Source organism: Mustelus asterias, unplaced genomic scaffold, assembly GCF_964213995.1.
Source record: "Mustelus asterias unplaced genomic scaffold, sMusAst1.hap1.1 HAP1_SCAFFOLD_2270, whole genome shotgun sequence".
Classification (NCBI taxonomy): domain Eukaryota; kingdom Metazoa; phylum Chordata; class Chondrichthyes; order Carcharhiniformes; family Triakidae; genus Mustelus; species Mustelus asterias.
Window position 1 is genome coordinate 1 of NW_027592215.1, and position 27,750 is coordinate 27,750.

Consider the following 27,750-nt stretch of genomic DNA (forward strand, 5'->3'; position numbering starts at 1 on the left):
AGTTAGTGTTACAGTGCAACTGGCTGTCCCTCAGCAGCCGGTGCACACGGAGACTCAGTTCCAGGTACCTGATGCACTCTCTCCAGTTCTCCGCCCTGTATTGCTCCAGTGAGTAGCGGTAAGCAGAGTCCAGAGGAATCATCTCACTCTCCGGGAAACTCCGGAAACTGTACTTCTCATACTGAGCCCGGGCGAGCAGCAGCACAGCGCTGAGGAGGAGTGCTGCCCCGGGCACACTGCAGCGCCAGCCCCGCTCCATCGCCTCCCTGCTCCTGACTGTCTGCACGTAAGCTGCAAGGGGAGGCTGACATGGACAGGCTCACAGGCCCACAGCACAGGCAAGAGGCAGGGAGGCTCACACAGGGTCTTAGAGCCCGCTCCCTCCAACACGCCACCTCCAGGTTTCGCAATTCCAACAGCAGATAATTGTTAAAAGGTGTTTCCGAAAGTTTAGTTTGCCCCACACGTCAATTTTAAACAGAGCAAAACTACACTGTCCCCATCAAACACTCCCAGGACAGGTACAGCACGGGGTTAGATACAGAGTAAAGCTCCCTCTACACTGTCCCCATCAAACACTCCCAGGACAGGTACAGCACGGGGTTAGATTCAGAGTAAAGCTCCCTCTACACTGTCCCCATCAAACACTCCCAGGACAGGTACAGCACGGGGTTAGATACAGAGTAAAGCTCCCTCTACACTGTCCCCATCAAACACTCCCAGGACAGGTACAGCACGGGGTTAGATACAGAGTAAAGCTCCCTCTACACTGTCCCCATCAAACACTCCCAGGACAGGTACAGCACGGGGTTAGATACAGAGTAAAGCTCCCTCTACACTGTCCCCATCAAACACTCCCAGGACAGGTACAGCACGGGGTTAGATGCAGAGTAAAGCTCCCTCTACGCTGTCCCCCATCAAACACTCCCAGGACAGGTACAGCACGGGGTTAGATACAGAGTAAAGCTCCCTCTACACTGTCCCCATCAAACACTCCCAGGACAGGTACAGCACGGGGTTAGATACAGAGTAAAGCTCCCTCTACACTGTCCCCATCAAACACTCCCAGGACAGGTACAGCACGGGGTTAGATACAGAGTAAAGCTCCCTCTACACTGTCCCCATCAAACACTCCCAGGACAGGTACAGCACGGGGTTAGATGCAGAGTAAAGCTCCCTCTACACTGTCCCCCATCAAACACTCCCAGGACAGGTACAGCACGGGGTTAGATACAGAGTAAAGCTCCCCCTACACTGTCCCCATCAAACACTCCCAGGACAGGTACAGCACGGGGTTAGATACAGAGTAAAGCTCCCTCTACACTGTCCCCATCAAACACTCCCAGGACAGGTACAGCACAGGGTTAGATGCAGAGTAAAGCTCCCTCTACACTGTCCCCATCAAACACTCCCAGGACAGGTACAGCACGGGGTTAGATGCAGAGTAAAGCTCCCTCTACACTGTCCCCATCAAACACTCCCAGGACAGGTACAGCACGGGGTTAGATGCAGAGTAAAGCTCCCTCTACACTGTCCCCATCAAACACTCCCAGGACAGGTACAGCACGGGGTTAGATACAAGGAAAGAAAGACTTGCATTTACATGGCGCCCTATACTCTGTAATTCACCAGATTGTTTGCTCGTTATCACATTACTATTAATAGGAGTTTGCTGTTTATAATGAACGGATGCGTTTCCTACATTGCAACAGGGGCTACGCATCAAAACCACTTTATTGACCATGAAGTCTATCAGTTTGTTCCGAGGCAGTGAAAAGTACTGATCTACCAATTCAACAAGTATAAGGAATTAACGATTTCATTGGCAGTGGGACAGAAACAAACTTAACTTTCCACCACCATCCCAGTCACCACACGACGCCCCCCCCCCCCGCCTGCATTCCATATCCTGCATCTCTGTGTCTGACTGGTTTCTCTGTCTCTCCCCATGCCTCGCTATACTCAGATCCCCGCCCCTTTCCATCTATGTCATTCTCACTAAACCCCTGACCACCAACCCCTCTCCCAAACACTAACTATCAAATTAAAATCCCTTTCCCTTTCACCGTTCTCTCCAGTCCTTGAATGTGCCAATCTTTCCCCAAATCCCCTCCAGTTAAATAGTGAGGGGGTAACCCTTCAGTTCCCAAACACTGCTAAAGGAAATCACAAACCACATTCTGGATTATTCCCTCACATCTTTCTCCATCTTTCTAGCGCCTGCTCCATCCCACCATTTCCTCCTGTCTCCAGCTCAATCCTCACTTCATTCCACTGATTCCTGCTGAACTTGGTTTCTCTGCAGCCCCAGTGCAAGGACCCATCCACCTCCTTCTCCTCCTGCTCCCCCTCTTGCTCCTTCCTGATAATCCCGGGCAGTTTCCATTGTACCTGCTTTCTGATTGTTTCATCTCCAGTTTTAGTTACACAGAACAAAGAACAGTACAGCACAGGAATAGGCCATTCGGCCCTCCAAGCCTGTCCCTCACAGATGACTCTCTAATCTAATATTTTCTTGCCTCTATATAGTCCATGCTCCTCTGGAAGCGCGTTCCAGGCATTCACCACCCTCTGTGTGAAAAACTTGTCTCATACATCTCTTTAAAACTTTCCCCCTCTCACTTTCAACCTATGCCCCTGAACATTTGACCCTTCAACCCTGGGAATAGACTCTGACTATCCACTGTATCCAAGCCTGTCATAATCTTGTAAACCTCGATCAGGTCCCTTCATCCTCTGATGGTCCAATGAAAACAATCCCAAGTTTGTTCAACCTTTCTTCATAGCCCATATCCTCCAAACCAGGCAACATCCTGGTAAATCTCTTCTGCACCCTTCCCAGTGCATCAACATCCTTCCGGTAGTGTGGCGACCAGAATTGTACACAATACTCCAAATGCGGCCTAACCAAAGTCTGATACATGATTTTCCACTTCCGATATTCAACGCCCTGACCGATGAAGGCCAGCATGCCACACGCCTTCATGACCACCTTGTCCTCCTGAGTTGCCACCTTCAGGGAACTGCAGATCTGCACGCCTTGATCTCTCTGTATGCTAATATTTCTAAGGGCTCTACCATGTACTGTATACTTTCCTTCTGCAGTAGACCTTCCAAATCGCATCACCTCACATTGTTCAAATGTCATCTTTTTTCCAGGTAAACTTTGGGAAGACTGAAGCCATTGCCTTCATCCCTGCCACAAATCCCGAATCCTTGAGGGAGATTCCAGGAGATCCTTGTGAAAGGGAGTCTTTCACAACAACCCCACTTTAGATTGGGGAAATTTAGAGTTTCCAGTGGGATTTTCACTCGACACTGGGGGGCGGGAGAGGAGGAGATAAAGTAAATGCAACCGGCCAATCACCAGAAGAGGCTCAGAGCTCCTGTCAAATTTGGGAATTAAGGAAATCAGAGTAAATCCAAATAACCCGGGATGATGTGCTCCCTCCCAGTGTCCCATTCAGCAGCTGTAATATTTCAGGTCGGTGATATTTGATTTTATTGACAGGGAAGTTGTTGCTGGAAGTTCCTAAAACCCGGTGCAACCAGCCGCCCCCTTATGACGCAACAGTCAAAGTGTTTCGTTGCAACCCATTTTGCACAGTAACTGCATGACTGTCCCTCACTTTTCTCAATTCTTCACCAACCCATCGCTTCTGTTCGGGGCTTCAGCACCAGGGGGCAGCAGATTCCATTAAAACCTGCTGTCCAGATGTGTGCATCTCTCAACCAAACTGCATTGGGATTGCGGCTGTTTGAGTGTCCAGGCAGGCAGACCCGCTTTCTTCTCACATGCTCTCTCTAACTTCGAACGCTCTAATCGATAAAGCACATATGTTGTTGAGTGGGGACAGAGGGTAGAAAAACTGACCGCAGACAGACACACAAGCCTCTGAACCAAGTGATGTCAAATAGCCCACGCTGGAAACAAATTGAAAAAAGCTTACTTCTTAAAGTAATTGTCCAACAGAATGAGACGGGCGGCACGGTAGCACAGTGGTTAGCACTGCTGCTTCACAGCTCCAGGGTCCTGGGTTCGATTCCCAGCCCGGGTCACTGTCTGTGTGGAGTTTGCACATTCTCCTCGTGTCTGCGTGGGTTTCCTCCGGGTGCTCCGGTTTCCTCCCACAGTCCAAAGATGTGCGGGTTAGGTTGATTGGCCAGGTTAAAAATTGCCCCTTAGAGTCCTGGGATGCGTAGGTTAGAGGGATTAGTGGGTAAATATGTGGGGATAGGGCCTGGGTGGGATTGTGGTCGGTGCAGACTCGATGGGCCGAATGGCCTCCTTCTGCACTGTAGGGTTTCTATGATTTCTATGAAACTATCTGTCCCATTCTCCAAAAACGAGCTAAACACAAAGCTGCAATGGTCTAAACTGAAAACTTCCAGATACTGACAACCTTGCTTTGTATATTTTGTGAATAATGTAACTTTTAAAAAATGTATCACAATATTGGACACAATTAAATCATGTTTAATCCTAATCTGGTTTTTTAACAGATTCGCGACGTCCAGGTGTACAGGAGGTAAACATTTTACTGCAATAATTGAAGTTTTGTTAAGGAAAAACTTGTATTAAAAAAGTTAAATTTGAAGTTAGTTATTTTCAGCTAAAATTGCAACTCAGACAAACAGACCTCAGCAGCGCTGAAGGGAGGGGCAATCTCAGCCAGAGTACAATATAATACAGCTTTAGCAAAATCTGGGTGCCAGGGGCCAGGTATAGAACTTTCAAAGTGTTAAACTTGATGAAATGAGGGTACAATCAAAACGGATACATTGAGGAAGTTGGTCCAACAACACTTCAGTAAAAGAGTCATTTAAAATATGTAAAGCTAAACTTGCAAGATACATACAGCACCTCCCCAAAACAAAACAACTAAACAAATGTGGCCCCAAGTGGATTAAGAAATTAATTAAAAGTGAGATACAAAGTATAATCGGCCTGTAAAAAATACAGGATGCGATGAAAGGAACTCATGGAATTACTGAGTACAAAATCAAAGTAGTGATGAACCTTTATAAATGGCGGAATTTTACCGGCACGTCTGCCCGAGGTTTGTACGATCCCGCCCGAGGCCAACGGAGACTGCATTCTCCAAGCCTCGCCCAACCCCAGAACCGGGGCAGGCGTGCCGGTAAAATTCCGCCATATATATGTTACAATCTCTGTGGAGACTGATAATATTTTAAAATTACAAACTCCCAGTTAATAAATGAAAAGAATGACAAGTCAAGATTTCATATTTTAAAACTTTTGCTCTAACAGATAACTAAAAGCATTTAGTAATTAAACACTATTTTCCCTTTGCAGGAAACTTATATTTTTAACTGTAGAGAGGAACATTCTACTCGCATTCACACAGAATTATAGCAAACAGTCCACATTTGCTCTCAGCTATCAGTATCCTCATTTCACTGAATAGCAACTTCAAATGATTGTTTCTAGGCACTTTCCTCAATTTATGAGAATTTCTTTAATCCCCGCCAGCAGATCTGATGGTTGTTCTTCCTCCTGGCCAGGCCAGAACAAATCTACAGCCGACTGCAGGATGCAACTCTTCTGCTAGAAAATAGGAGCAGGAGCAGGAGCAGGCCATTCGGCCTTCGAGCCTGCTCCGCCATTCAATATGGTCACGGCTGACCCTCTATCTCAAAGCCCTACTCCAGCGCTCTTCCCTTATTCCTTGACACCTTTAGAGTCTAGAAAATATATTCAGTGATTTCATCTCCACAGCCTGCTGTGACAGAGAATTCCACAGCTTCACCACCCTCTGAGTGAAGACACATCTCCTCATCTCAGTCCTGAATACTCTCCCATGTCTCCCGAGACTGTGACCGCCCCTCCCCCCCAGGCACCTCAGCCAGAGGAAACATCATCCCTGCATCCAGCCTGTCCAGCCCCGTCACAATCTTGTACATTTCAATTCGATCCCCTCTCATTCTTTGAAATTCCAGTGAGTTCAGGCCCAGTCGACCCAACCTCTCCTCAAACAACAATTCTACCATCCCAGAATCAGTCTGGTGAACCGTTCTGCTCTCCCTCTATGGCAATAATATCCTTCCTTAGATAAGGAGACCAAAACTGCCCACAATACTCCCGGTGTGGTCTCACTAAGGTCTGTACAGAGCACATTTCCACTCCATCTGACGAAGGAGCAGTGCTCCGAAAGCTTATGGTATTTGCTACCAAATAAACCTGTTGGACTTAAACCTGGTGTTGTGAGACTTCTTACCAGCTCCAGTAAGACATCCTTGCTCCTGTACTCAAATCCTCCTGCAGTGAAGGCCAACATACCTTCTTAACTGCTTGCTTTATCTACATGCGTGCTTTCAGTGACTGGTGTACTAGGATACCCAGGTCCTTTTGTACATCAACATTTCCCAATCTATCACCATTTAAATAATACTCTGCCATTCTGTTTCTCCATCCAAAGTGGATAACGTCACATTTATCCATGTTATACTGCATCGGCTGTGCGTTTGCCTACTCACTAAACTTGTCCCAATCACCTTGAAGCTTCCTAACATCCTCCTCACCACTCACCTTCCCACCAAGTTTTGTAATCAATATTATATTTGTTTCCTCGTCAATAACATTGATGAATATTGTGAGTAGTTGGGGCCCAGACACTGATCCTATGCACAGTAACACGGCACACTTCAATGAGAGAAACAATTCTATGGTACACCCACTTTTTTTCAGCTGATTCGATTGCTTATAAACACCCCACAGTGCGGTAGTGAACTGACAGTGACCAATCACATACAAGGGGCGGAGCATAGGGTGCCCCACAATTCAGCAATCTGCTACAATCAAAATGTTTCCCCATTGTGCGGCCATTCATCCTCTGTGTCAGTTTAAATCAGCATTCGGACTGAACTTCCGGTTCATTCAAAGCCGTTATATTCTGCGCGACCAATATTCCAGTTAAAACACTAATAACTATTAGACATGAAGATATACCAATCAATGCCAAGCACAAAACAAGAAATACATTGCTGCAGTGTAATATACCTGGTGCCCACACAATGGAAACAACTTTTACCAAATTAAATGTCAAATCTAAAAACCAAAGCCAGTTCACTGCAACGCATTGTAGATGTTTGTAATTGCGAGGCGTGAATTTAATTTCAGTCCTTACCAAGACACAGATCAATTATTTACTCTCCTTTCACGACATGTTGAGATTATTTTCTGTTACACTCTAATATTCCCTGCTGTCTGCCAAATGATAAGCAACATATTTAATATTAGATAATGATTACACACTTCACAAAGATTGTTTACTGTGCGTGTTTTTATTTACTCAGTATGATGATAAACTCCAGATCAAGGTGCCTTGTGTTATTTAGAACAAAGAAAGAACAAAGAAACTTACACCACAGGAGCAGGCCCTTCGGCCCTCCAAGCCTGCACCGACCATGCTGCCTGACTTAACTAAAACCCCTACCCTTCCGGGGACCATATCCCTCTATTCCCATCCTATTCATGTATTTGTCAAGGCGCCCCTTAAAAGTGACAATCATATCCGCTTCCACTTCCTTCCCTGGCAGCGAGTTCCAGGCACCCACCACCCTCTGTGTAAAAAAACTTGCCTCATACATCTCCTTTAAACCTTGCCCCTCGCACCTTAAACCTGTGCCCCCTGGTAATTGACTCTTCCACCCTGGGAAAAAGCTTCTGACTATCCGCTCTGTCCATGCCTCTCATAATCTTGTAGACTTCTATCAGGTCACCCCTCAACCTCCGTCGTTCCAGTGAGAACAAACCAAGTTTCTTCAACCTCTCCTCATAGCTAATGCCTTCCATGCCAGGCAACATCCTGGTAAATCTTTTCTGTACCCTCTCCAAAGCCTCCACATTCTTCTGGTAGTGTGGCGACCAGAATTGAACACTATATTCCAAGTGCGGCCTAACTAAGGTTCTATAAAGCTGCAACATGATTTGCCAATTTTTAAACTCAATGCACCGGCAAGCATGCCGTCTGCCTTCTTGACTACCTTCTCCACCTGCGTTGCCACTTTCAGTGACCTGTGTACCTGTACACCCAGATCCCTCTGTCTATCAATACTCTTAAGGGTTCTGCCATTTACTGTATATTTCCTCTCTGTAATAGACCTTCCAAAATGCATTACCTCACATTTGTCTGGATTAAACTCCATCTGCCATCTCTCCGCCCAAGTCTCCAACCGATCTATATCCTGCTGTATCCTCTGATGGTCCTCATCGCTATCCACAAATCCACCAACCTTTGTGTCGTCCACAAACTTACTAATCAAACCAGTTACACTTTCCTCCAAATCATTTATATATATTACAAACAGCAAAGGTCCCAGCACTGATCCCTGAGGAACACCACTTGTCACAGCCCTCCATTCAGAAACGCACCCTTCCACTGCTACCCTCTGATTTCTGTGACCGAGCCAATTCTGTATCCATCTTGCCAGCTCACCTCTGATCCCATGCGACTTCACCTTCTGCACCAGTCTGCCATGAGGGACCTTGTCAAAGGCCTTGCTGAAGTCCATGTAGACAATATCCTCTGCCCTACCCTCATCAATCATCTTCGTCACTTCCTCGAAAAACTCAATCAAGTTCGTGAGACACGACCTCCCCTTCACAAAACCATGTTGCCTCTCACTAATACATCCACTTATTTCCAAGTGGGAATAAAGCCTGTCTCGAAGAATCCTCTCCAATAATTTCCCTATCACTGATGTAAGGCTCACCGGCCTGTAATTACCTGGATTATTCTTGCTACCCTTCTTAAACAAAGGAACATCATTGGCTATTCTCCAATCCTCTAGAACCTCTTTTGTAAGAAGTCTCACAGCACCAGGTTAAAGTCCAACAGGTTTATTCGGCAGCATAATTTTTCAGAGTCTCAGGCTCCTTTTTCAGGTGAGGATACAAAGATTCCTCTCAAGGCCGCAGCAATTTCCTCCCTTGCCTCTCTCAGTATTCTGGGGCATATCCCATCAGGCCCTGGGGACTTGTCTACCTTAATGTTTCTCAAGAACCCCAATAATTCCTCCTTTTTGATCTCAACATGACTCAAACTGTCTACACACCCTTTCCCAGACTCATCATCCACCAAGTCCTTCCCTTTGGTGAATACTGACACAAAGTACTCATTTAATACCTCACCCATTTCCTCTGGCTCCACACATAGATTCCCTACCCTGTCTTTGAGTGGGCCAACCCTCTCCCTGGCTAACCTCTTGCTCTTTATATATGTATAAAAAGCCTTGGGATTTTCCTTAATCCTGCTGGCCAATGCTTTTCGTGACCCCTTTTAGCCCTCCTTACTCCTTGCTTAAGTTTCTTTCTACTTTCCTTATATTCCTCACTTGCTTTCTGTCTTCCCAGCCTCCTAGCCTTGACAAATGCTTCCTTTTATTCTTTGACTAGGCTCACAATATCTCTCGTTAACAAAGGTTCCCAAAAATTGCCATACTTATCCTTCATCCTTATAGGAATGTGTCGGTTCTGAATCCCTATCAACTTACGTTTGAAAGCCTCCCCCATGCCAGATGTTGATTTGCCCTCAAACATCTGCCCCCAATCTACATTTTTCAGTTCCTGCCTAATATTGTTGTAATTAGCCTTCCCCCAATTTAGCACCTTAACTTGAGGACGACACTTATCTTTATCCATCAGTACCTTAAAGCTTTCTGAATTGTGGTCACTGTTCCCGAACTGCTCCCCTACTGAAACTGCTACCACCTGGCCGGGCTCATTCTCCAATACCAGGTCCAGTGGAGCCCCTTCCCTAGTTGGACTATCTACATACTGTTTCAAGAAGCCCCCCTGGATGCTCCTTACTAACTTTGCCCCGTCCACACCCCTAGCGCTAAGTGAGTCTCAGTCAATATAGGGGAAGTTAAAATCTGCCACCACAACAACCTTGTTACTTTTACACCTTGCCAAAATCTACCTACATATCTGTTCCTCTATCTCCTGCTTGCTGTTGGGTGGCCTATCGTAAACCCCCAACACTGTGACTACACCTTTCCTATTCCTGAGCTTCTCGTTGGGTATTTTCCCCCTTGGAGGATCCGGCCACCTCACCTGTTGCCTCTGGCTCCATGGCAACAATTCCAATTGTACCCTGCATCCTACCAGGACCGCATTAATGCCCCCCACCCCTCCCCCCCCCCCCCCCCCACCCCGGGGCAGAGCTAAAACTACCCCCTATACAAAACCCTTCAGCCTCACAGTGCAAACTGCAGCCAATCATTCCCTTTTGACTCTCAGATACTCATTTGAAGAGAATGAAGAGAAGTTTCTGGGACGTCTCCCGGAATGAGGAGAAATAAACTGGTGTGACTGTGTCCCCGCTGGCAGGGGTCCTGCAGTGATGGCTGGGCTTGTCAGTGGTTGGGTACAAGGGTGCGTGTGTGCGAGCATCCCTCTTGTGGCACAGATACACCAGCTGGAAAGAACTGCCCTGTGTTACCCCACTAATCACCACCTGCCAGTTTATTCTCTGTTTCCTGTCTGCTAACCAATTCTCAATCCATGCCAATATATTATCCACAATCCCATGTGCTTTAATTTTACCCACTTACCTCTTATGTGTAACTTTATCAAAAACTTTCTGAAATTTCAAATACGCCACACCCACTGGAGCTTCCTGGGCGCGATTGTCTCGTTTTCACACACATTCTGCACTTTTTTTGGTAAAATCATCCCTAGAGACTAGTCACTGTAAACTCAAAGACTGCTGTCATTGTTCCCAAATTCCTCATCTCTTCTTTGCAGTCAAACAATCTCAGTCTTCCTTTGATCTCTAACAATTAAACTAAATGTCAGACAGACATCAGAACATGTCACATGACCCCATTCATTAAAAATTCACAGCTAAATTCAAAGCCACTGTCCAAAGATATAATAATTTGATAAACTCCATAGTTGTAACTAATTCAGCCTCAACTGGAAATTACGTCTGATTCTGGGCATCACACTTTAGAAATGACGTGAAGGTTTGAGAGAAAGTCCAGGAAGTATTTACAAGAGTGTTTCCGGGGATGGGAGACTTCAGTTATGTGGATAGATTGGAGAAATTAGGGTTGTTCTTCTTGGAGAAGAGAAGGGTTGAGAGGCGATTTGTTAGAGATGTTCAAAAGCATGAGGATTTTAGACAGAGTAGACAGGGGAAAACTGTTCCCGTTGGCAAAAGGTCAAAAACCAGAAGCACTGATTTACATTGATTGTCAAAGGACCAAAGGTGACGGGGGAAAATCTTTTTTGTGTAGCAAGTTGTTGGGATCTGGAATGCACTGTCTGAGAATATGGTGGAGGCAGGTTCATATGTGGCTTTCAGAAAGTAATTAGATAATTGGCTCAGAGAAAAAAATGTAAAGATACAGAGAATTTACAGAATCCCTACAGTGCAGAAGGAGGCCATTCGGCCCATTCGGCCCATCGACTGCACCAACAACAATCCCACCCAGGCCCTGTCCCCATCACCCCACATATTTACCCTGTTAATCCCTCTAATCTACGCATCCCGGGACACTAAGGGGCAATTTAGCCTGGCCAATCAACCTAACCCGCACATCTTTGGAGTGTGGGAGGAAACCGGAGCACCCGGAGGAAACCCACGCAGACACGGGGGAGAATGTGCAAACTCCACACAGAGTGACCCAAGACGGGAATCGAACCCAGGTCCCTGGAGCTGTGAGGCAGCAGTGCTAACCACTGTGCCACCTAGCGGTATAAAGTACAGGATCCCCTATACCCCTTTCACCACTTTCACCCTACTACCTTCAATGATTTGTGCACATGTACCCCAGGCCTCTTTGTTCCTGCACCCCATTTAGAATTGTACCATTTGTTTGATATTATCTCTCCTTGTCCTTCCTGCCAAAATGTATCATTTCACACTTCTTTGCATTAAATTTCACCTGTTGCATGTTGCCCGTCCCACCAGCCTGTTCCTGACTTTTTGAATTCTATCATTATCTGCCTCAAAAATGTTGCACTATCTGTAACTTTTGAAATGATGCTCTGTACATCCAAATCCAAGTCATTAATATCTGTCAGGGAAATTGGTGATCCTAAATACCAGGTTCTGGGCAATACCACGGTACAATACCACGGTACAACTTCCTTCAGCCTCCAAAACAACCATTCACCATTCCTTTCTGTTTCTCGTTTCTCAGCCAATTACATATCAATGCTGCTTCTGTCCTTTTTTTTCTGTGGGCTTCAACTTTTCTGACAAGCCTATTTTATGGCACTTTATCAAACCCTTTTGGAAATCCATGTACACCACATCAACTGCATTAGTCTCATCAACCCTCACTGTAGCATCATCAAGAACTCGGTCAAGTTAATTAAACATGATTGCCTTTTAATAATCCATGCTGGCTTTCCTAATTAATCCAAACTTTTCCAGTTCATTTTATCGCTGATTATTATTTCCAAAACCTTTCCCAACATTGAGGATAAACTGTTGTTCCTGGATTGATCCCTACATCCTTGTTCAGAAAAGGGTGTCACAATTGCAGCTCTCCAGTGTCCGAGCACCATATTTAAAGAGGATAGGGAGATATGGCCAGTGCCTCTACAATTTCCACCCTTTCTCCCCTCAACAATCACTATTGTGTCCCATTTCGTCCAGGCAACTTACCAACTTGATGTAGAAGCATCTTTTCCAATTTCCTTATGATTTTTAGCCCATTCAGTATCTCCTCTCTCCCTTGTGAATTTACCCCCCCAGCCTATGACACATTTTTTTACTCAGTGGGACTTGGGCATCACTGGCTGGCCAGCATTTACTGCCCATCCCTAGTTGCCCTTGTTCAGAGGGCAGGTGAGAGTCAACTACACTACTGTGGATCTGGAGTCACATGTAGGCCAGACCAGGTAAGGACGGCAGATTTCCTTCCCTTAAGAACATTCGTGACCCAGATGGGTTTTTCCAACAATCGACAATGGTTTCATGGTCATCAGTAGATTCTTAATTCCAGATATTTTTTATTGAATTCAAATTCCAGCATCTGCTGTGGCGGGATTCGAACCCGGGTCCCCGGACATTAACTGAGTTTCTGGATTAATAGTCTCGCGGTGATGCCACTGGGCCATCGCCTGCCCTGAAATGATAGGGAAGGAGGGAGGGAGGGGGGGGTAGCTCTCCTTCCTGAACATTTGGTTGTCCAGGACATGGGAAGTTTCCTGGATTCCATGGGACTTTCCCCACCGTGAATCTATTTATTGGACTATGAACCAACACCAACAGAAATAAACTTAAGTCTTCAAAGGGAAAGTCTCACCAGCTACGCATCAATCAGCTTTTCCCAATGTGTTAACTTCATTTTTAAGGATGTCTTTAAACATCTCCTGACGTTCCCACAGATCCCATTCTTGAACAACTCCCTGATTCTCTGTTCACTCCTCTTGTTCCGATTTCACATGTTTTGTTACAGCTCCTTTATTATTAGATGGTTTTATAGCAATCACATATTAGTGTGACTGGTCTATTCATAGAATCAAAGATGCCCACAGTGTAGAAGGAGGCCATTCAGCCCATCAAGTCTGCACTGACTCTCCAAAGGAACATCTTACACAGGCCCACTACCCTACCCTATCCCTGTAATCCTGCATATTTACCATGGCCAATCCCCCTAATCTACACATCTCTGAACTGTGGGAGGAAACTGGGGCACCTTTATTCTACATGTATTATTATCGCTAATTCGTACAGCTACCCTACTCTCTTCCTCCTCCCCTACCATTTCAGGGCAGGCGATGGCCCAATGGTATTATCTCTAGACTATTAATCCAGAAACTCAGCTAATGTTCTGGGGATCCGGGTTCAAATCCCGCCACAGCAGATGGTGGCATTTGAATTCAGTAAAAAATATTTGGAATTAAGAATCTACTGATGACCATAAAACAATTGTCAGTAAAATCCATCTCGTTCATTAATGTTCTTTCGGGAAGGAAATCTGCCGTCCTTACCTGGTCTGGCCTACATGTGACTCCAGAGCCACAGCAATGTGGTTGATTCTCAACTGCCCTCAGGCAACTAGGGATGGGCAATAAACGCTGGCCCAGCCAGCGATGCCCATGTCCCACAAATGAATAAAAAATTTCAGGTGTTGCTCGAACGGGCAATATTTAGCAAACAGTCCTCATTCTTATGTAGCAATAAACGGTCAGCAATGTCCAAGGATGTGTGGGTTAGGTTAGGTTAGTTCAATGCTAAATTGAACCTAGTGTCAGGGAGAATAGCAGGGTAAATGTGTGGGGTTACAGGAATAGGGCCTGGGTGGGATTGTGGTCAGTGCAGGCTTGATGGGCCGAATGGCCTCCTTCTGCACTGAAGGGATTCTATGATTACATCTGATTCCTTGCTTTGGATTACTGCTCCCAGTTCTCCCAGTTTATTTTGGATGATATACCTGGGGGAGGGGATAGATGGAAGATGGATTTGAGATTACAGTCAGATCAGTCAGGAACTTATTGAATGGCGGAGGAGGCTCAAGGGGCAGAATGACCAACTCTTAACCAGAATTTGTATGTTTGTAAGTGTTGCTCGACAGGAAGTTTAATTTGTCTGTAATAGTTACTTTTTCTTTTATGTTTGATGTGGAGATGCCGGCATTGGACTGGGGGAGGCACAGCAAGTAGTCTTACAACACCATGTTAACTTTAAGCAGGTGTTGTGAGATTCTTTTATGTTTAGCAGCCCTTTTATAGTTTTTTAAGAAAAATAACCATTTATTCACCATCTTACTCCTGTTAACTTGGATTTTATTCTCATTTTCTGTGTTATTTGTGTTATTTCAATGAGCTCTCTCTGAGATGCTCTTTGCGAATCTGGGATGATTTTGTTTTTCTCAATATGACCTAGTGAGAAGTCTCACAACACCAGTTTATAAACTCCAACGGGTTTATTTGGAATCACGAGCTTTTGGAACGCTGCTCCTTCCTCAGGTGAGTGAGGAAGGAGCAGCACTCCGAAAGCGCGTGATTCCAAATAAACCTGTTGTTGTGAGACTTCTTACTGTGCCCACCCCAGTTCAACGCCGGCATCTCCACATCAATATGACCTAGTGCCACATGAATGGGTGCCAGCTGCCACAGGAGGGAGGGTGGCTGTGTGATGCCCTTACAGTCGAATATCCTGCCCATGTTCCCACTGGGCTGTGGTGCTTGGCTCGGATGCAGCGCAGGAGACCTGACTCCACCTTCAGGATAGGAGAGGCATATTTAACTTCGGGAATGTTTCCCCAAACGGTAAACAGGCACAGAGTGGGCAGGGACCCCGGGCATTCAGTGCCAGATACAATTCCAAGTGGGCTTTAGGACCCGAAGGAATCCCCCCCTGAAGAGGTCCTCATTCTCTGTGATCTCGCTGGTTTTTATTGAATGAAGCTGTTTACCCGGATTCCCATCAGTAACATCTCCAAACAGTTGGCTGGTTCTGCAGCGGCGCTTTTTTAAACAGCGGGGAATTGCTGGGGACTGTTGCTGCTGATCCGGATTTCAGTGGAAACACAATTCCGAGCCGCTGGGACTCTTTCCCAGTCGGAGCTGCTATCCCTGGGCAGCTAATGTCCCGAGAAGACCCGCTTAACACGTCTACAACATTCCAGAGCGAAAAAAAATCTGATCAGGGAGGGAGGGGGCTGGGGATGTTTGGAGGCGAGTGAGACGGAGCTGAGTTCGTGAGAGTGAAGCCTTTTCTCACAGTCCACATCAGCGCCAGTTTACTACCTTGTTCCCGTGTCTGTCTCTCACATTGTAACTTTCCCAGGTCAGTTTTAGGGATTCTGTAACTTTCCCAGGTCAGTTTTAGGGATTCTAACTTTCCCAGGTCAGTTTTAGGGATTCTGTAACTTTTTCGGGTCAGTTTTGGGGATTCTGTAACTTTTTTAGGCCAGTTTTGGGGATTCTGTAACATTTTCGGGTCAGTTTTGGGGATTCTGTAACATTTTCGGGTCAGTTTTGGGGATTCTGTAACATTTTCGGGTCAGTTTTAGGGATTCTGTAACATTTTCGGGTCAGTTTTAGGGATTCTGTAACTTTTTCAGGCCAGTTTTAGGGATTCTGTAACATTTTCGGGTCAGTTTTGGGGATTCGGTAACTTTTTTAGGCCAGTTTTGGGGATTCTGTAACATTTTCGGGTCAGTTTTGGGGATTCTGTAACATTTTCGGGTCAGTTTTGGGGATTCTGTAACATTTTCGGGTCAGTTTTGGGGATTCTGTAACTTTTTCGGGTCAGTTTTGGGGATTCTGTAACTTTTTCAGGCCAGTTTTAGGGATTCTGTAACATTTTCAGGCCAGTTTTAGGGATTCTGTAACTTCTATAGGCCAATTTTAGGGATTCTGTAACATTTTCGGACCAGTTTTAGGGATTCTGTAACTTTTCCAGCTCACTTTCAATAACGTTGTGTCTTTTCCAGCTCAGTTTCACGATGAGTACTCCGATGCTGCCCGGTGTGTGTCTCCTGTTCGCGCTGGTCCTCTGTGAGCCGGGACCCCTCACTGATGTCCTCGTTGACAGATACTTCATCCCCTCTGCGTGTTCCCGGGCGGTACAGAGCGGAGATTTTATCCGTTATCATTACAATGGCACCTTCGTGGATGGGAAGAAATTCGACTCCAGGTAAAAATACAAACGGAGTAAAAACGGATTATTTCAACTGAGATTCTCCGGGAAGTCTGGCTGACTTTATCAAACTCCACAGCAAGTGACAACAGTCTCCACGGTAGCGGTTAATGCTAACTGTAACTGATCGGTTTATAACATCGTTTCGTTGAGATATTTCAATTACCCATTTAACTCCAGAGTTTTTATATTATTTAAAAAGAAAAAATATTTTCTGAAAACATTTAGGAACAATTGTATATTAGCAGGATTTCGGGTGCTTTGTGAATAGTTTTAAGAGTAAGTTTGTGATTGTGACTCGGCGCTGGGGGAATTGTGTTCTTTATTCTATATCTGGAACTCGCCAGTCTTGTTGGAGAATGTTGATATAATCCTGCGATCCGCTCACTGTCAAATCTAAACACTGTCCCCATTAACTCCATCCCCTCCTCCCCCTCCCCAACTCCATCCCCCCCCATCACAGAGAGAGGAAACACATTTCAGCACTTCCTGTCAATTGCCACATCATCCACTCCCAAAACTGCACCCAGACAGGACTTCCCAAACACTTTCTGGCCCCTCCATTGCTTCGTCCTGCATTGCAGACTGAACTGATGTCCTTGTTGCGATTCGGATCGCTGGCTGGTGAAATGGAGCCAAGGTTTTATTTAAGGGGACAGACATTACAGATCTGCACCCTTTTAATCCAATTTCCATGGATTTCACTCTGCTTCTGTATATAGGAGCACATGAGTTCATAGAAACCCTACAGTACAGAAAGAGGCCATTCAGCCCATCGAGTCTGCACCGACCACAAGCCCTCCCAGACCCTACCCCCATATCCCTACATATTTACCCACTAATCCCTCTAACCTACGCATTTCAGGACACTAAAGGGCAACTTTTTTTAGCATGGCCAATCAACCTAACCCGCACATCCTTGGACTGTGGAAGGAAACCGGAGCACCCGGAGGAAACCCACGCAGACACGAGGAGAATGTGCAAACTCCACACAGACAGTGACCCAAGCCGGGAATCGAACCCAGGTCCCTGGAGCTGTGAAGCAGTAGTGCTAACCACTGTGCTACCGTGCCACCCATCACTGGACAGTTACTGCCCATCACTGAATAATATTCCATCCCTCATTAATGGACACTTACCCAATGAGAAGCAAACTGATAATGTAAAGTCCTGAATCTGGGATTGTTTATACTGTGGGGGCGGGGTGGGGGGGAGAGAAGAGGGGGGGGGGGGGAGAGAAGAGGGGGGGTGGGGGGAGAGAAGAGGGGGGGTGGGGGGAGAGAAGAGGGGGGGTGGGGGGAGAGAAGAGGGGGGGCAGGGGGGGCAGGGGGAGAGAAGAGGGGGGGCAGGGGGGGTGGGGGGAGAGAAGAGGGGGGGTGGGAGGGGGGGGCAGGGGGGGGCAGGGGGGGTGGGACGGGGGGGCAGGGGGGGTGGGACGGGGGGAAGGGGGGCAGGGGGGGAAGGGGGCAGGGGGGGGAAGGGGGGCAGGGGGGAGGGGAAGGGGGGCAGGGGGGAGGGGAAGGGGGGCCGGGGGGGAGGGGAAGGGGGGCCGGGGGGGAGGGGAAGGGGGGAGGGGAAGGGGGGCCGGGGGGAGGGGAAGGGGGGCCGGGGGCAGAGGGGGGGAGAGGGGAGGAGGGGGGGGCAGGGGAGGGGGGGAGGGGAGGGGGGGGAGGGGGGGGAGGGGCGGGGCAGGGGAGGGAGGGGGCGGCAGTGGTTTCAACATAATTGAATGAAACTAGGTCACTTCTGCAGAGTGGGGAACTCATGCCAATTTTGGGAGCAGTGGCAGTGGGACACTGTTTGGGCAATGCACTCCATAAAAAACATTGAACCCAGAAACCATTATTTGTTTGAGGAGTGTGGGGTTGGAGGGCATAGGGAAGGAGGAATAAGGGGTGGAGAAGTAAGGATGAGGGGCATGGGGAAGAGGAAATGAGGGGTGGAGGGGCATGGGGGAGAGGAAATGAGGGGTGGAGGGGCATGGGGAGGAAGAATGAGGGGTTGGAGGGACATGGGGGCGAAGGAGTGAGGGGTGGAGGGGCATGGGGAGGAGGAGTGAGGGATGGAGGGGCATGGGGGAGGAAGAATGAGGGGCATGGGGGAGTGGGGTTTCTGTGCAATTTGAAATTTAATGTTGAATCTTTTTCTCTCTCTCACTCTCTCAGTTATGACCACAGCAACACTTTCAATGTCCAAGTGGGAAAGGGTCGCCTGATCCCAGGAATGGATAAAGCACTTTTGGGAATGTGTGTGAATGAAAGGCGTCGCATTGTCATTCCCCCTCACCTCGGCTACGGCAGCCAAGGAGTCGGTAAGAATATTCCTTCCTTTCCCTACACCCCCAGATGGCAGAGTGAGTAGATGTACCACCTGGTCAGTTACTGAATCACAGAATCTTCACAGCACAAAGGAGGCTACTTGGCCTATTGTATCTGTGCTAGCTCACTGAATGAGCAATTCATCCAGTGCCTCTCCCTGGCCTTCTCCCCACAGCCCTGCACATTCTTCATTTTTGGTTTACATTCCAAATTGAACACTGATTAAACCTGCCTCGGCCACACTCTCGGACAGTGCATTCCAGATCCTAACCACTCGCTGCCTCCACCACACTTTAAGACTTGATTACTTGTAAAGACTCACATTCCAACCATTATTTTGTAAATTGAGTTTGTGTCTTTATATCCCCTGTTTGTGAACAGAACTCCCACTTACCTGATGAAGGAGCAGCGCTCCGAAAGCTAGTGGCTTTTGCTACCAAATAAACCTGTTGGACTTTAACCTGGTGTTGTGAGATTTCTTACTGTTTACCCCAGTCCAACACCGGCATCTCCACGTTATAACTCTTCCCCTAGTCCAAAAAACATCCATTAGCCGCTACTGTCTGATTCCTGTTACAACCAATTTTCTATCCATATTGCTGCTTTTTATCCTGTGCAGGATTTCATCAAATACTTTTTGGAAGTCCATGTACACCACACCAACAACATTGCTCTCTTTGTTATTGTATCCAAAAAACTCCAAGTTAGTTCAACACAATTTTCTCTGAACAAATCGGTGCTGGTTTTCCTTAACTAACCTGCATTTGTCCATGTGGTTTATATGCCTATAGAACACTTTGGGATTTACATTGATGTTTGCGACCAATCTCTTTTCATACTCTCGCTCTGCTTCTCTTATTTGTCTTTTCAATTTCTCCTGAAACTGTCCATATTCAACCTGCTTCTCAGTTTTAAGCACACTTTTTCCTAATTGTACTGAGTCTGGGATTGGTCGTCATTCTGTGCTCAGTTTGTTAATCTCAGTCCACTAGGCAGAAGGAACCAGTTTTAGCTCCACCCTGGGCAAGGACAGGAAAATTCAACCCAGGTTCCTGATGCTCCAGGTTCACTATCTAGGGATTTATACCAGAAAGCCGGCATTGTTGGGAGAACAGGATCAGATTTCTGCGTGCAGTGTGTTTGAGAGGCCTCTGTAACTCCCCATCCTTGGTACCATAGGATGGGTAATATTTAGGGGAAATTAAACGATATTATGGCGGCTTGGTAGCATAGAGTTAGCACTGCTGCTTCACAGCTCCAGGGACCTGGGTTCGATTCCCGGCTTGGGTCACTGTCTGTGTGGAGTTTGCACCTTCTCCCCGTGTCTGCGTGGGTTTCCTCCGGGTGCTCCGGTTTCCTCCCACAGTCCAAAGATGTGCAGGTTAGGTTGATTGGCCATGCTAAAATTGCCCTTGGTGTCCCGAGACACTTAGGTTAGAGGGATTAGTGGGTAAATATGTAGGGATATGGGGGTAGGACCTGGGTGGGATTGTGGTCGGTGCAGACTCGATGGGCCGAATGGCCTCTTTCTGTACTGTAGGGTTTCTGTGATTTCTATATGAAGTATCTATATCTGTACTTGCCTTTTCTACAGTTTTCTTTCCTCCTCTCTGCTTCACAGACAATGTCATCCCTCCTGATACCACTCTCTACTTTGACGTCATTCTTCACGATATCTGGAACCATAACGACAAGGTGCAAATGAAGACTGTCTACAAACCCACGACTTGTAACCGTACAGTGCAGAGCAGTGATTACATCCGCTATCACTACAATGGCACTCTGCTGAATGGGACACTTTTTGATTCCAGGTGAAGGAGAATTGTTGGGTGGGATAGGATCAGTGTTCTTGCATGTTGCAATCTCCCCTGTGAGTCAAGTCCTCAGTAGCAGTTACTCTAACCTAGTGCTTGATGTAAGGGGTGAGGGAGGGGGTGAAGAAATGTGCGAACAGAAAAGAGAGAGGAAGTAGGCTCTCTTCCAGTGGTCACCCTCTGGATGACACCCTGTTACCTTTCCAGTCGATATTGAATAATTCGATCATATATCTCATTGCTATTTGTGGGATCTTGCTGTGTGCAAATTGGCTACAGCTTTCCCTAAATTCTCAAAGTAGAACATAGAAAAACTACAGCACAAACGGGCCCTTCGGCCCACAAGTTGTGCCGGTCATGTCCCTACCTACCTAGGCTTATATATAGGCTCACCTATAACCCTCAATCCTATTAAGTCCCATGTACTCATCCAGAAGTCTCTTAAAAGACCCTATCGAGTTTGCCCCCACCACCACTGACGGCAGCCGATTCCACTCACCCACCACCCTCTGAGTGAAAAACTTACCCCTGGCATCTCCTCTGTACCTACTCCCCAGCACCTTAAACCTATGTCCTCTCGTAGCAGCCATTTCAGCCGTGGGAAAAAGCCTCCGAGAATCCACCCGATCTATACCTCTCAACATCTTGTACACCTCTATCAGGTCGCCTCTCATCCTTCGTCTCTCCAAGGAGAAAAGACCGAGCTCCCTCAGCCTACCCTCATAAGGCATGCCAACCAATCCAGGCAACATCCTTGTAAATCTTCTCTGCACCCTTTCAATCATTTCCACACCCCTCCTGTAATGAGGCGACCAGAACTGAGCACTGTACTCCAAGTGGAGTCTGACGAGGGTCTTATAAAGCTGCATCATTATCTCCTCACTCCTAAACTCAATCCCTCGATTGATGAAGGCTAGCACACCATACGCCTGCTTAACCACCTCCTCTACCTGCGAGGCCGATTTAAGAGTCCTATGGACCCAGACCCCAAGGTCCTTCTGATCCTCTACACTGCTAAGCATCTTACCCTTAATATTATACTCCTTCATCCAGTTTGACCTGCCAAAATGGACCACTACACATTTATCCGGGTTGAAGTCCATCTGCCACTTCTCCGCCCAGTCTTGCATCCTATCTATGTCACGCTGCAGCTTCTGACATCCCTCCAACCTATCCACAACCCCACCAACCTTCGTGTTGTCGGCAAACTTACCAACCCATCCCTCCACTTGCTCATCCAGGTTATTTATGAAAAAGACAAACTGCAAGAGTCCCAGAACAGATCCCTGGGGCACACCACTGGTGACCGACATCCATTCAGAAAAAGACCCGTCTACAACCACTCTCTGCCCTCTGCAGGCAAGCCAGTTCTGAATCCACAAGGCAACAGCCCCTTGGATCCCATGCCCTCTCACTTTCTCGAGAAGTCTTGCATGGGGGACCTTATCGAACGCCTTGCTGAAGTCCATGTAAACCACATCTACCGCTTTTCCTTCGTCAATGTGTTTAGTCACATTTTCAAAGAACTTCATTGGGGTGCTGTGGGTCTTCCTGAGGTGACATAAAGGTGCTACATAAATGCAAGTTCTTAATGCTGACTCCTTGGAAGGGAAAAGGGAGAAAGTTGAAGTCAATTTGAGGAAAATCTTTGGGCAATCCCTCCAAATCCTGCAGGAAACCAGGCTAGCTCTAGGTGACTGTAATTACCCATGCTACATTGCACAATAATGCAATGTACTCCCATCCCCCCCTCCCAAATCTATGAAAACCCTTCAACGAGAATACAGCAATGGAAAAAAGTTTTTCAATCCAGTCTATTCCTGCACACCCCGCCTTGAGGTCAGATCCAAAGATTATAGACTTTGCTTCTCATACCATTCATTATCCAGGCACCAAAAAAAACAACCTTCCTCCCCTCCTGAAATGTTACTGTCATTCTGGGTTAACCATTTCACTTATTCACCAACTTCCAGCTTTACTTGTCTAATCCTTTCCTTGTCCCAGAGCTTGTGGTAATATTGAGTGTTCCTCTGGCATTGAGTTTGTTCTTTTTAGGATTTTCTTTGTCCCGGGGGTGGGTGGAGGTGGAGAGAGAGAGGGGAGAATGTGTGCAGAGATTCCTGATCTCCTTCTCCCTGTGACAGTCTTTCTCTTCCGGGTGCCTCTGGACCTCCCCTGAGCTGTGGAATGTGACCAAGTTTGGTTCCGTGCTGCTTGTTCCATTGCTGGAGCAGGATTATTATTCTAAGTTCTGTGCATTCAATGAAAGGGCCCATTAAATAAAAATATTTAATAGAACTACTTGTACATTCATTCTGTGTTTTTCTTTCTCTTCCGGAGTTCATATCCCTGAGTCTCCCTTTGGCAGCAGCTCACAATTGGAGAACTGTATCAGGAGCCCAGTGTGTGGGGAACCCGAGGCACAGCTTGAGTTCAGTCAGTGTTGAGCAGAAGCACAGAAACTTGCAGCACAGAAGGAGGACATTTGGACCATTGTGCCTGTCGTGCTGAATCCCAAACCCTTATTTTTTGTCGATAATTGGGAATAGCGAAACATTCCCAAGAGGGATCTTCAAGCGTTCAGTCACACGGTATAACACGGTATTCGTATTGGCTAGTTTCTGTCTGACATTCAGGTTATAATTTGAAAATGACGCCTTTAAAATCTTGCAGCTAAATGTGGGAAACCCTCAACACGTTGGCCAGCATTGGCACCAATCAAAAAGTTAATGTTTAATTGGCAATTCAAGAGAAGTATTTTTATTCTTTTGTAACAACTACAGGGCGGGTTGAGGTGAATGGTACTGATGCATTTTAATGGGAAGTTGGATAAGCATGAGGGAGAGAGGAATCGATGGAGACGAAGAGGAGTCCGAGCAGACCCGTGTGGAGAGACAGACCAGTTGGGCTGAATGGCCTGTTTCTGTGCTGTAGATTAGTTGCCAGGGTGAAACCAGACTCCAGTGTTGGTGTCCCTTTTGCATGTTTCACCCATTCCTGAGTTCCCTTTTGTTTCTCCCTCCTCCTCCTCCCCCCACCCCTCCCCCACTTCCCCCTCCCCCACTCCCCCCATCCCTGCCTCCAGAGCAGCGACGAGTGAATCCTCCGCCCCTTCTCTTCCTCATTCTTTAGTCTCTTTTTCTCCCTCTCCTCCTGTAGTCACAATCGAATGAAGACGTACAACACCTATGTGGGAGTCGGCTGGTTAATTAAAGGGATGGATGAAGGTCTCCTGGGAATGTGTGTAGGAGAAAGGAGAATCATCACCATCCCTCCTTTCCTGGCCTACGGAGAGACTGGATATGGTAAGCGAAATCTCGGAGATTAATCAAATGCACTCGGAGTCGCTTTCATCACTGGAGCTCCTGGACAAATGTTGGGTTTACCCCCCACTAACACCCCCCCCCCCCCCTCCCGCCCCAGCATCATCATCCTGTATGAGGGGAGGCAATGGCTTGGTGGTATTATCACTACACAATTAATTCAGAAACTCAATGTTCTGGAGACTCGGGTTCGAATCCTGCCTCGGCAGATGGTGGAATTTCAATTCAATAAAAATTGTCTGGAATTAAGAATCTACTGATGTCCGTGAAACCATTGTTGATTGTTGGAAAAAAATGAGTTGGTAAAGGACATCACTGATGTCCTTTAGGGAAGGAAACCTGCCGTCCTTACCCCGGTCTGGCCTACATGTGACTCCCGAGCCACAGCAATGTGGTTGACTCTCAACTGCCCTCAGGCAACTAGAGATGGGCAATAAATGCTGGCCCAGCCAGCGACGCCCGTGTCCCATAAGCAAAACATCCCTCGCTCGAGTCTGGGCTCCCTTGATGCTCAGTCAGCTGATTGAGTGTGATCGGGAAGATTTCAGCTCGGTGCTTTTCCCAGCGTCCAGGACTTTCACACTGGTTTTATTGTAGCTGAGCTGGAACTTTGGAAATCATCCAGGGCTCCTGTTCCTGTTCCTGATCCGTGATTCTTGTTGGATCATGTGTACATTAAGTCAGGATAGGAATGTGCTCAACCGTGATGCCTCAGCAGTCAAGTAGCCTGCTGGTAATTCATCCTCTAAGTTCATTGGACAAAGAATGACTGAGGTGACAATAGTTTAGTGAGTCACCATTCTTCAGCCCAGGAGTGAAACATGCCGATAACCTCTTGCCCCGGAGGTGAGCGCACAGGGGAGAACCGATGACAGATATTGGCCGGGATTTTACCGTCCCGCACGCCACGGGAATCGGAGCAGGCGAGGGGCAGTCCGTGGAAAGATCCATTCACCTCGGGTGGGATTTTACGGTTTCGGGACCACCCCGTGGATCTGACAGTTGAGAGCAGGGAAGGATTTGGGAACAGTGGAGGCCATTCAGCCTCTTAACTGTTGCTCCATTTGTTTGGATCCTGGTCAACTGCACTTAGCTCCATCTCTCTATCTTGGTTTCATTTACCCCGTCTGTCAGTTTTGGCCTGTGATTGAGAAGGGGTGGGGTAATGGAAAGAAGGGGTGACCCCCACAGCTTCTTCATCCCCTGAAAGTTCACCGAGTGTCAGTAATGTTCGTGACTGTGAGGCTTCTCCTCATGACAGGATTTTAACTCACTGAACCCTGATTCTGTGGATGAGAGAGTGCTGACTGTGTCAGGCACTTTCCCCGTCAAGTCTCTGCTCTCATGTGGTTTCCCTCCCCCACTTGCAGACACAAAGCCGTGTAGTATCTGCCATTTGCTTCCATCTCCTGTTAAGACAGATCCTGCATCTAAAGCTACAAGTCTGTGGAATCTGGAATATTTGCGGGAGACACCCAGTTGTGCAAGTCCAGAACAGTTTCTAACTTTCAAATACAAACCCAGGTGCAGTTAGCTGGGCCATGAAATAATCCCCAGCTCAAAGGGATTTGTTTCCCCTGCAACTTATTTATTTTTTTAAATGCAGCTTCACCTCCAAGGTTTCCAACAAGCTGCTAATTGGAGTCGATTGCACACTTCCCCAAAAAAACATGAATGAACAGAGAAGAAAATTTTTTCTAAATTGATGAGAACTCAGTGAAGAGCAAAGCCTTGCAGTGAAGACAGCACTGAGGTCCAGGGTCAGGGGTCACAGTGTGGGACAGCACTGGGGTCGAGGGTCAGGGGCCACAGTGCGGGACAGTACTGAGGTCCAGGGTCAGGGGTCACAGTGTGGGACAGCACTGGGGTCGAGGGTCAGGGGCCACAGTGCGGGACAGCACTGAGGTCCAGGGTCAGGGGTCACCGTGTGGGACAGCACTGGGGTCCAGGGTCGGGGTCACAGTGCGGCATAGCACTGAGGTCGAGGGTCAGTGGCCACAGTGCGGGACAGCACTGAGGTCGAGGGTCAGGGGCCACAGTGCAGGACAGCACTGAGGTTGCAAAAAGGATGATGCAAGCAGTGGTCACCTGACATAGAATCATCGAATCCCTACAATGCAGAAGGAGGCCATTCGGCCCATCGAGTCTGCACTGACAACAATCTCATCCAGGCCCTATCCCCGTAACCCCACATATTTACCCTGCCAATCCCCCTGACACTAAGGAGCAATTTAGCATGGCCAATCAACCTAACCCGCACATCTTTGGAATTTGGGAGGAAACTGGAGCACCCGGAGGAAACCCACGCAGACACGGGGAGAACGTGCAGACTCCACACAGGCAGTGACCCAAGGCCGGAATAGAACCCGGATCCCTGGTGTATTGAAGCAGCAGTGCTAAGCACTGTGCCACTGTGCTGCCCACACAAAGCTTTGGTTATTAAGAGCTCTTCAGTTTGAGGCTGTGGGAAAAAGACTGATTTGGTATAAGAGATGAGAAAATGATTCTTGATTTTTAGTGAGGATGTGGGGAGCATCATGGGCTTATGGAATGTGGGCTTTGGGTGAACAAGAGAAGGTTCAGAAGAGCCCTAAACTCTGCTCTCATTCTGGCCCAGGAAGGGTGGGTTCCTGAGATTGGCAGTTTTATTGATCCCGTTCTCTGAATTAGGAGCAGGATTTTGTTGGGTTTGTGTCTTCCTCCTGGCAGGGGTTGAATACACCAGAGTATGTAATGATATTTTGTATATTCTTGAGTATTTACTTGTCTGAATCTATTTCACTGGCCCACCAGGTAGTGACATCCCCCCTCAGGCCAGCTTGGTGTTTGATACACTGCTGCTGGATCTACATAACCAGAATGACACCGTCTCCATAGAGAAACAGATGGTCCCGGAGCTCTGCACTCGACAGATTGAGTCTGGAGACTTTGTTCGCTATCACTACAATGGCAGCCTGTTGGATGGAACCTTCTTTGACTCAAGGTGAGCTCCCCAACAACACACACATCTTCGATCATTACCTTTTCTTACCACGTGTTAGAACTGCGAATGATGCAGCCCAGAGACTGTTCCCACTTCTCAGCACTTTGAGAACATTCATAAGAGCAACCGCCCAACTAACTCCAGCTGGCCATTACTAAGGAAGGACCATTAACTATTTAGGGGAATTTCACAGTAACTTCATTGCAGTGTTAATGTAAGCCTTACTTGTGACTAATAAATAAACTTTAACTTTATTTAGTGTCACTGTGGCTCAAGCTTGCCTCTGAGTCAGAGAATCGTGAGATAAAATTCCTTCTCAAGACTTGAGCATAATTTAAGGGATGTTTTGACAGATACATGAATAGGATGGGAATAGAGGGATATGGTCCCCGGAAGGGTAGGGGGTTTTAGTTCAGTCGGGCAGCATGGTCAGTGCAGGCTTGGAGGGCCAAAGGGCCTGTTCCTGTTCTGTAATTTCCTTTGTTCTTTGGAAATATCTGTGTGAATTATATAGAACAATGTAGAGTTGAGGGAGTGCTGCACTGTCAGAGATGTTGTCTTCCCAATTTGATAAAACAAAATCCTGACTCCCTTTTCGGGTGGATATTAAAGATCCCATGGCACTATTTGGAAGAATACTGAGGAAGTTCTCACTACCACCTTCTCCGGGACAACTAGGGA

General features: G+C 47.1%; 1 protein-coding gene across 4 annotated transcripts in view; it reads left to right on the forward strand.

Moving 5' to 3' along the window:
• LOC144489518 (peptidyl-prolyl cis-trans isomerase FKBP10-like) overlaps positions 1-27,750 on the forward strand; it is a 40,484-nt gene continuing 12,734 nt past the window's right edge. Inside the window, exons 1-8 of one of the 4 annotated variants that reach the window (XM_078207386.1) lie at positions 1-286; positions 3,160-3,484; positions 4,504-4,529; positions 16,426-16,628; positions 18,797-18,942; positions 20,571-20,760; positions 23,923-24,068; positions 26,880-27,069. In XM_078207386.1, coding sequence (XP_078063512.1) covers positions 16,438-16,628; positions 18,797-18,942; positions 20,571-20,760; positions 23,923-24,068; positions 26,880-27,069 — 863 coding nt within the window. In that variant the 5' untranslated portion in view covers positions 1-286; positions 3,160-3,484; positions 4,504-4,529; positions 16,426-16,437. Of the gene's footprint in view, positions 287-3,159; positions 3,485-4,503; positions 4,530-15,211; positions 15,808-16,425; positions 16,629-18,796; positions 18,943-20,570; positions 20,761-23,922; positions 24,069-26,879; positions 27,070-27,750 lie in introns of those variants that run through there. The other 3 variants (XM_078207387.1, XM_078207385.1, XM_078207388.1) reach the window with 3 other exon arrangements.